At 35.3% G+C, this 11,152-nt stretch overlaps 1 protein-coding gene across 1 annotated transcript in view; it reads right to left on the reverse strand.

The window, feature by feature from the left end:
* Nucleotides 1–3,206: 3,206 nt before the first annotated feature.
* The window catches only part of Ugt8 (UDP glycosyltransferase 8), a 61,278-nt gene continuing 53,332 nt past the window's right edge, over nucleotides 3,207–11,152 (reverse strand). The window contains exons 5-6 of the mRNA XM_021196464.2: nucleotides 8,961–9,180; nucleotides 3,207–5,253 (exon numbers count right to left, since the gene is read on the reverse strand). Coding sequence (XP_021052123.1) covers nucleotides 4,890–5,253; nucleotides 8,961–9,180 — 584 coding nt within the window. The 3' untranslated portion in view covers nucleotides 3,207–4,889. The remainder of the gene's footprint in view (nucleotides 5,254–8,960; nucleotides 9,181–11,152) is intronic.

Genomic DNA, 11,152 nt, shown 5'->3' on the forward strand with positions numbered 1-11,152 from the left:
AAGTTTGGGTAAGTTTTGAATGGCTGCCTCTTATCTAGGATTTCCTGGGGTTCTCCAAATAGCTGGTTGCACTTCTAGCACCCTCAGTAAATACTAGAGATGTGAGTGAAGCTAGATGACAGTCACATACTCAGAACTGAACACATGTCATAGTACAAGATTCTTTTATAAAAACACAATTAACATTCATGGTGTCCTCACTGGATAAGGAAGGAAAAACAAGATAGCAACATCAGAATGACAACTGGTCAAGTGGAAGGCAAAATGGGGCTGTGCATATTGCTTGACTGCTTAGAAATCATGGAGCTATGTCCCCCACAGAACTGGCACAGTGCCATAGAGGTTACCCTGAAAACACAAAGGAAAGAAGTGTTCACACACTGGTCACCTTCTTCCCAGTGACCATATGAGCACTATTCCCTCCCTCATATTATGGGCCTTAGAATGTTTAGAATCGATGTTTAGTTTGCACATTATTGTTAATATATGACTGACTCCACACACCGTTCTTTGGATTTTGAACTCCACCAGGGCTGGACCCCAGCATGAACCAACAAAAAATTTATGTAAGTATTTTAATTCTTTTATGAATATATATTGTGTAACTTTTCCTGGAGAGATGTAATAAAATGTCAATTCACCTCAGGTAGGGACTGATGTATGATTTAGTCAACCAGTGACTTTGGGTCTACTAACAACAGCATGGTAACCCAAAGAATCATCCAAAGTTCACCTAATATGGCTGACAGTCCACAAATCTACATTCCCGGTATAGCTTGGTGGGTGAATCTCTTCACCCCAGCAATTGTTGTTGCTTCTACTCCTTGAGGAGCATATTATCAACCTTGTAATTTTCATGAGCTGTCTAAGCCTTGCATGTGTTGTTTACTTCTTGAGTCTCATAGGTCTTTCTTTAAATGTTCAAACTGTTCTCACTGCCCTGGTATTTGCAAGTTCAATCTTTTGATCAAACTGGAAGATAGAATCAAGATTAGAATTAGAACTGACAGTTTCCAACATGCCATTGGGGACTGCCATTCAGAGCTACCTCAGCACAAACCGCTGCTGAGTTGAATGCTACTTGCAATTTACCAATGGTTTTAAGCCCCAATGTCCCCATTTTCTATAAAAGCATAGAATGTGTACTTTTAGACAAAATTCTGAGAAAAACTGAAGGATAATTTTCATGATAATACAGAAAGCATGTTTACAGTAGGTTAGACATTCTACTGTACCAACTCTAAATTCTATGCTACATAACACTGTAGTAGTTCCTGAAACTAAAGTGTTACTAGTTTTATAAAGGATGCCAAGAACAAAACTCTTCATTGCACGGAGTTTTAAATTTTGCCTTTGCCTTAAAAGAAAATATAATCCCAATATTAAAACCAAGGAAAGGTTCCACAAAAGCTATCATTTGAAACTTGGTAATTAACACTGGTTCAATGGAACCTATGTCAGTTCTGCTCATTGCAATAGAGAATTATCACTTATACAAAATAGGATATGAAAAAGTAAAAGTTACGGTAGAACCTAAGCAGGAATATAATCCCGCCAATTCTCTTCAAGTCAGTGGAAAATGCTATATTAGTTCATAAATGAAACAATTTTCATACATGAAATTTCTCTGTAATATCAGAAGTATTGTAATTCCATAAGGCTAATGTTGCTATTGGACTTAATTTCATTAACTTACTTTTTTTTTCATTTTTTTAAAAATTAGATATTTTCTTTATTTACATTTCAAAAGTTTTCCCCTTTCCTGGTCTCATAGTATAATTTTGTATGTGGCTGTGATTTATCAGTCAAAGCTTGGATTATACTCTAATTAAGAACTCTTGTTTTATAGACTATATTATCAGAAAATTTGCAGACAATATTGTGAATTCCTTCTTTAAAATCCATCTGAATGACCCCAATGAAAAGATGTGGTAACACTATCATGTTACTTTTTGTTTCCATACCTACAGATCTGTGCTACCTCCTACTGCTAACATGCTAAGTCCATCCCACAAACACCCCAGTAGCTGGAAACCTTCCGGTTTGGAGGGTTTTCAGCTAGATAACCGTGTAGATGGTTTACCTGTGTGAACTTCAAGAACTTCTTACTAAAATGTGTCAGGAAAAAATATCTAAGTCTGCCAAAAATACAAAGAGCATATCTACAGATAGTAAGTACCTTTCTTTAAAAGCTGGGTAAAGTGATCTTGCAAGCAGAACAAGAAATTTTTTAAGGCTTATATTGAGGAGATTTTTAACAACAGATTTCCTATAATTTTCCCATTACAACTTGTAAGATTTTGAGCTTTCCCCTTCATATTATTATTGATAATGACAAACACTGTTAAATGAGACATCTATAAATTTGTTTAATTACTACAGCAGAAAATTAATTGGTTATACTTTCAATATAACAGATCACTAAATTATTACTTGAGGATACTTTGCAACTTACTTTGGTTCTTCTTTGGTGAGACATGGGGGGGGGATGAGATATTCTGGGGATCAACCCAAGGCCCCAATATGAACAATAGTAATTAAGGATTTAGTAAAAGTCTGAGATTTGAGGGAAATATCTACTTTCCTTCAAGTTCAATAATATAGTACTACTTGCAACTAATACAAGCTCTTTCCAACCTGGCTTATCAAAATTCTTGCCTTGTGCTATTAATGAGATTTACATATTATCAATTTAGAAGGAAAAAACACCCCAGTTTTCATTTGATAAACTAGCTATGGAAGCACTTGCTGCTGCAGAGACTGTTTCTGAAAAGTAAGTGAATAAATGCCTTCTTGAAAACTTTACTTCATTAGAGAATTTAGCCTAAGTATAGAAAATGTTAAACCATCCTATTTACTAAAACTGGCTAATAAGTTTTCTGGGAGTCCAGGGCAGGGGATTGATAGAGAGGAACAACAAAATGCTAAACAAAACAAAATAAAACAAAGAAACAATGATAAGAGTTGTACTTAACATTCTTAATTCTGGGATAGAATTTAAAGATTCATGTTGATGTACTTTAAAGGATAAATCCCTGCATTTAATTTTTATTAAATATGTTCTCACATTTAATACATTGTTTTCACATTCATATATACATACAAAAGTTGGGAGTCCTTAGAAACAATTTTATAATGTAAATATACCTTTATATAATACTGTGAAATAAAATCTGAATAAAAATTTTATTCCAACAACATTTCTCTATTTTCAACTTTGTTTATTGTTTTAAGTTTCTTTTTTTTAAATCACGGTGGAAATTAACTTATGCTTAATCATCCAGTTAGTGCCTATTGTCGACTTTACCAAATGCCAAAAGTAAAATCAACTCGTTCATACACTCTATGCTCTGTTACCACCCACCATTCATTGCCTGATCATTTTCCTCTTTGAACGGCAACATTGTGATAAGATTGTGAAAAGTTGTAACTAACAGGTTCATATAGATACCATTTCAAGTATTCAGAAAGCAGTACGTTGTATGCATTGTGCATTAAAAAACTATTGGTATTAAATCTAAGTATATGAGACTGGCTCCTGGTGGGAGTGTCACAAAGTTGTATGTCACAGTGTATGACAAGGATTTACAGCATTCTAGATTTTTCATAACTCTGTCATGTTAGTGAGTGACGTTAAGTAAATGTTTCATTTTTCTATTCTTAAGTGTCAAATATGGGATTTCCAACCACAAATAAATAATGCACACATAGCGCATGTGCAGTGCAAATGCTCAGTAAACAGAGTGACATAGAATAAGCTTACAGTGCCATTTAGTAAGTGGTTCAACATGGAGGTCCTGAATTTATGGAAGTTGTGACTTGTCTCCCTGTTCCAAATAGATACTGTCATTGTCCCATGTCATGCATAATGACACACCTCAGGCTACTGAGGTGGGCTGATGTAGTGAGGAGGGAATGGAAACTCATTTGCACAAATGGGTGGTACCATTTCTGTCATTTCTGTGTAGCACTTAAAGTCTTATTTGCTGACAAACCTCAAACTCCTGCAGCCAAAGCAGGTGCCAAGGAGGAGAATTGCAAATGTTCTGTTTGAGAGAATGGTATGTTGGCACCTATATATTATATTGTGACCCAGGAATGAAAGGTGATTATTTTAAAGTTAAAACTTTCAAAGTGATGCCTGAATATTCAGAACTCAAATTATGGAATATCCAAGACAAATAAGCATTTACACATGGCTCTGCTTCCAAGTGCTATTTAAGCAATAATCTTCCGTACTTTGAACAAAATTAAGAGCTTTGTTGCTCTGTCCTAATTATAAAATTCTTCCAGAGAAAAAAATCATTGGTAGGAGAAAAATATTAGCAAAATGTGAAAACCTTTTCACTCATTTACTTCATTACATGTTTTCCTTCACAAGTGTCTATAGTTGATAAGAAAAAAAGCATTTACAAAAGAAAAAAACAAAATGTCTATAATAAACAAAAATACAAAAATTGTGCCAACCATCTTTTCACTTGCCACTTTACACTGAGTTTAGGAAACAGTTTTTGAAATACTGTTACAAGCTAAATACAAATAGAAGCTAAAACTCAATGACATAGGAAACATACATCTGATCAAGAGAAAAACACCATCCCTCACCTGTAACATACATGTAACATTTAAAACTAATGTCTGACACATCACTTAATTGATTTAAATAATTAAGGCTTCTAAATGTTTCACTGCCAACTTTCTGCATCAGTATTAGAATAAAATACATTTTTGCATTTAGGGTTGTGCTCTTTACAGACAGTTTATCCATGGAATTTCATTAATAAGATCTGATGAGGGCATGTTAGGATTGCTTGCTGACATTTACTTTTAGTAGCTGTTAGACTAAAGAATAGCACTACAAACTTGATCCCTTCGTCTGGACTGTTGGCTCATTTTACCTTCTTTTCATGTTTAATATGACCATTTCCTTTGTATTTGCCATTGGGGATTCCATTTTGGTAATGTCCATTAACTGTGCTATGCTTATTTCTAGACCATAGACTTTTGATTTTTCTATAAATAAATTTTGTCACATAGGACAATATGAAGTAGAGCAAGACAGCACCAAGCAGAAGCACAAAGGCAATATCCAGTAGGAAATACTGACAGAAAGAGATCTGATGGACAGCTGAACGGAGGTGATGGGCTCCGTCATGGCGAAGAATGTAGTCTATCCAATAGGTAGTCCGATTGACAGGGTGGCCGGGTTGATCCTTGTGAATTTCCGATAACTTCTGAGCCCTCAGCCGATAACTGCAGTGGGGACAAACGTGATATGATTATATATACATGGGTTCTGTATTTATAGATATCTCAATTTAGAAATATGATAAATGACTGATGTTCCTCTTTAAGCATGTAAGGGTGCTCCAGGCACTGGGTTAAATGCTTTAAATACTTACAATATCTCCATATATTTCAAGGTGGTGAGAACAAGCAAACCTAGCAACATGAAATCGTTCCACAGATGAGAGGCAGATCCACAGATGAGAGGCAGATTTATATTTTCTGACCCAAGCTCTTTCCACACCACATTATACACTCTCCCCATCAGATGCTTCTAAAAGCTGTTAAGCAAAGTGTCTCTTCAGAAAAGGGACATTTTAAAATTCTACAAAAAGGATAGAGAAAAGCAGGAAAATTTTTCCCACCAGTTCTTAAAAGAGTAGTGTCATTCATAACTGATGGTGTGGGGATATTATTTTATACAGAAGAAAAGGGGCTGAGGTACAGGATAATGTAATATATGTAGTACAGACGAATGTTGGCAAGCATGTACATGATTATAAACCCTTCTTTGCATGGCTGATTAAAAAGAAAGACAGTTTAAGCAACATATAAAGTGTAAACATTTAATTTTAATTTAAAATTGTGAAATCTCCAAATAATTAATTTAAAATGCTATGTTGGAGAATTTCTACTGCTTAGACAAAAGAAGTTCAACTTCAAGACAATGAAAATATCACTGAAGATATGACTCTCATATGGGGTCCTACCAAGGAAGACAAATGTAGGCACAGGTGAAGCCCTGGCATGCTAAAGGAGGAGAGCAAAGGATCGAAAAGCAGGGAGAGGCGGTGCATTCAAAGGGTAAACTCATTCCCAAGCAGTGTGTAGTACAAGGGTGTCCGCTCAAAGTGCTCAAGGCTATACTGAATAACAAATGAGCTTAAGTCATAGAACCAAACAGCCATTATCATAGAAATGACTAGTTTACCAGAGAAGAAGATATTAATGGTAAGAGGTGCTTGACAAAGACCATAGGAGTAGTCAAAATGAGAGTAAGGCCAATCAGACTGGGCAGGGCAAAGTTACAGTGAAAGAGTTGGTACGAGTTGGTTAAGATCCTGGATTCAATATGAAGGTAAAGGGAAGTCAGAAGCAGTTACAATGCTCGCAACCTGCAGGACTAGGGCAAATCTAATGAACAGGGGGTATCCTAAGGTGCAGAGCACTAGCCATAGCGATAACAGTGTGGGATATGAAGAAAGGAGAATCCAGAGAGCAGGACAATTGTACCTCTACAGGGCAATCATCCGTGTCTAGTGCTACATGAATTGATGTGGTGCTCCTGTTATGATGTAGCTGTAGCTTTAACTATTTTAGCCTATAAGAGACATGGTAACAAGTGAGGGAAATGAATGGAAGGGAACTAGGACTGAGGTCAGTAGCAAGCCAAGATAATCACTTGTACGCTTTTTCTATATCCATGCTATGAGAAGATACAGCTTTTAAAGATACATTTACTCTGCTATAACTATCTCCTCTATAACAAATCCTGATGAACATGGCTTAAAATTTTTACTCAAACTTTATAAGTCAACCCACATTTTGAGTTACAATATAACACACTTTCTGTCAGTTGCCAAAAGAAAGTAAAAAATTTCTTCTTATTCTATTTTATTTAAAAAAGATATATGGATAAATGATTTTTCTTAAAACAGAAAAAATGAAGCAGTATATTTTATACATTTTCCTTCTTGATTATAATTAAACTACATTATATCTTATGAATTTATGAAAAAAAACTTGAACAGTAAAAGCTGATGATGAGTTAGATTAGTGGTATTATAAGGATCAGTTCACCTTCATTTACTGGTTTACTTATAAGAAGGTAATAGGTTTTCATTAAGCAAAACCAAGGCTCTAGTAAAAGAAGTAGGACTGTAATAATACCATGTAGGTTTTAGGTTTAAAAAGCCAAAACCAACCAACCAACCAACCAACAATAAAAATACTTTGTTTAGCAAGATTACTTGAGTTTATATAATGACATTTAGGGAATGGTACAATTAACATATTCAAGTGTACTTCAAGACTGCAGTTAGGATTTCAGTGCAACGCAATGAGTATAACCTGATCCTTCTCTAATTCATGCTGGCTCACACCTCAGAGAACACTGCTAAACTGAGCTGGGAATGGAGCTCATGGAAGAGTGCTTGCCTGGCATGTGCAAGCCCCTGGGCTCAATCTCTAGTTCCACAATCAGAACAAATACACAAATTACCTTGCTGAACTACTTTTCATAAATGTTCTTATATAATGACCCAAAGTTAGTAGCCCTCCAACTTTACCACCCGGAATCCTTCCTTTAGATTTTGAAGACCCATGGAAAAATATTTTCCTAAGAACAGTTATGTCTCAAAATGCATGAGAAATTAAATATTATAGAAGAGGTAGTATGCAGGTGCTTGAGGCACAGAACACACTGTTCCACATGCCACATTTGTGTCTAAGACACTGACTGATAGATGAGGGCCATCTCCAAGCCAACAAAAGGCAGAATAATGAACCTTGGATGATTCCAAAATTTTATAAGTAAGCTTCACTGTTTTTCTAAGAAACCATTTTTCCATCAGCATTTCTTATAACAATGACTGTCAGCACAGTGTTTAGCCACATCATCTAGATATAAAGAGAAATTAGATTACTCTCTTCAGTCATTTAATGTCATTTGAAGAACATGATAAACTAAACATCATGCCTTTAAATGAAGAAAATCACTGCTTTGTTTAAATGTACCCAGGCCAGCTGCCCACTGAGCCTCACTTGTGAAGTGGGTTAACTCAGGACACATCAAGAATTTAAAAGGCAAAATAAAGATTCTAATTCATCATTCACATGAGCAAATCCATTTCAACACCAGCTAGTGCTGGGAAAGCCAGGCAGGATGGACAGTGCTGAGGAAGAATCAGATAGGTCTGTCTTCTGTTCGAGTTTGAATAGCTGTGGGACTCTAGGCAAATAACTGATGTTCTTTGAGCTTCAACTGCCTCATTTCTACAGTAATAGCCAAACCTCAGATACAAGGCAGTGGCCACTGATGGCTGATCAGCACTGTCAACTTGAGTGGATTTAGAATTCCTGGAGAAGCATATTTCTGTGTATGTGTGTGAGAACAGTTGGGGACTTGGGCTGAGGAAAAAGCAGAGTCAGAATGGTGGCACTATTCCCAGTCTGCTTTCCTATCAAGATGTGACGCTCCCATACCCACAGCTGTAGGCACCCCTGCCATCAGGCCTTTGTCACTGGCACCAGGTTATACTTTCAAACCAAGGGCCAAAATCCTTCCTCTTCCATGTCACATCTTGTCAAGGACTTTGTCACAGCTATGACAGATGTAACAAGTGCAATGGGTATCAAAGGTAAATAACACATACAAAATCTGACACACCAGAGATTGTTCCCACCTTTGTCTCTCTGTCTGAAAAATCTTGGTGGCAAAAATCTCAGGGTCACAATCATGGATGGCTAATGACTGTTACATTTAACTTCAAATTTTAGGAAAACATTCATAAGCAATAACAAGGATATAAGAGATATATCTCTCCATGTCGGAATTACAGAAAACTTACTGCCAATGTACTGTGTAATTAAATGTAAGCATGTATGTGGACAAATGTGATAAATGTATGTATACATACTATCATCTATCTGCCTTATATGAGTTGGAACCTTACCTGGGATTATTGATAACTTTCACCAGTGCATCATACAGCTCTCCTTCAGTAACTGTATTCCATTCTAACAAGATCCCCATGCCTTTTGCCTGTACTCTAGTCATAGTATCATAATGGTCTCCAAAAAGTGGGATTCCCACTACAGGGACACCATGATACATAGTTTCAAATATACTGTTCAAACCACCATGGCTTAGGAAGGCTCTGATGTTTGAATGGCCTAAAAGATAAAAAGGAAACAACTTATATTATTACTCCAGATTTATCCAGAATTTCTTACAAGACCAACACAATAGTAAGTTACATTTTAGTAAGTGAATTTTTAAAGAGGTCATTTCATTGATCCATTCTTTATGCCAATTAAAATGATTGTTACATATATCAACTAAAAGTCTTTTTAGGTAATTTAAACATATAACATTAATCATGAAATATAAGACATTCTCTAAAGCACAAATGTCACATGACTAACAACACACACTTTAATTGCTAAACATAAACAGAAAGTCAGGACAACTATAAGAGATGTAGTATTGTAATATTTAGCTGTCATAGGAATGGAAAGGTTAGCTGGTCAAAATTTTAATGAGGTATTCCTTCTAGTAAATGTGGCTGTATTTCATTACAGAGATGAAAATTTGCATATGAAGTGAAAGAAAAAAGTATGCTTAAGAAATGTGTTGTTGGCTAGTAAATAAATTCTATAAGGATGCAGAAATTCAAACCTATTAAATACACTTACCAGGTACAAAACTGCGTACAAATTTTCATACTCATAGTCTCTCAGTGCCTTTGTCTCTCCTAGTGCTATATAGAGAGTGCCTAGCCCTTACCTCAGACTAACTAAGGATTAGATTTAAAAGTAGTCTTGGTAGCAGGATTCCTATTTGAATAAAACCTGTACTACCAAGTCCAGCATTAAAAAAACCAAGTAGAGCTGGTATATGAATAAAAGGTGGACTAAGGCTGAAGGGAGAAGACAGTGGTTTAGCCTTCTTCTAGTCCTGAATGAGTCTTTGACTACAGGATTCATCACAGCACCTGCAGAGGTGTCGCTCAGAGTACTGTGAAAGGACTATTCTTGGAAAAGTCAGAACACTGAGATAAGGAGAACCTGAGGAACCCTGAGGAGGTCTTTCTAGCAGGACATGAAACAGCTGCACTTGCTCTTGGTCCACAGGTAAAGGTCAGATGTTCCTAGGTAAAAGCATCATACTGCTGCACTGAGCTAGATAATGGTAAACTTTGCTACGGATTTTGTTTTCTTACTATTTCCTACCTTATATGGATTCTAAAGCCACAATAACTAAGACATAGAAAAGAGAAGGAAAAAGAAAGTAAAGGGAAAAGATTGTATTCATTTTTGCTGTTTCATTTATTAGATTTTTGAATGCATTAGGTAGAGAAGAATTATGTATAAAAATTTTCACCATTTTACAGTGAAATTTGAAATAGCTGGATTTGTGAGTGGAAATGGTAATGAAAGAGTGCTTGCCAATCATGTGAGGTCCTGTACTCGATCCTCAGTGACAGAACACACACCCCAGTTATTTAACTATTTGGTGGCATACAACTATAATTCCAGCACTAGGGAGCTAGAGACAAGACTTCAAAGCTATATAGTTAAGTACAATTACTAAACTGCTTTTAAATATAATAATAATAATAATAATAATAATAATAATAAATTAAAAAGTAATTTGCTCTTAAATCCATTGTAGCATCTAGAAAGTATATTTTAAAATAAGTTTAAAGTATTTTTAAGGTTGTTACTAGTATTTTAAGATCATTTTAAAATAAGTTATTTTATTTAATATTTAGTATTAAGTTTACATGAGTAAATACTACTCAGGTCAACACCTTTCTTATCATTTCTTTATTACACAGAGAAAAGATGGCATTTAATGTCAACATTGCATTTAATGAATAAATTTAATAAATAAAATTTTCATTTTTATTGTCTGTACACATTAAAAAAAAGTAAAATAACTTATATTTAGGCATAACTTAAAAGATAAGCATGTAATCAATATTATTTTAATTTTGCATTTAAGATCAAAATCACAAAAAATAAAATTTAAAATAAATGTTTCTTTATCAAAACTATCTAGTAGCCGGGCGGTGGTGGTGCATGCCTTTAATCCCGGCACTTAGGAGGCAGAGGCAGGCAGATTTCTGAGTTCGAAGCCAGC

Source organism: Mus pahari, chromosome 4, assembly GCF_900095145.1.
Source record: "Mus pahari chromosome 4, PAHARI_EIJ_v1.1, whole genome shotgun sequence".
NCBI classification, from domain to species: Eukaryota; Metazoa; Chordata; class Mammalia; order Rodentia; family Muridae; genus Mus; species Mus pahari.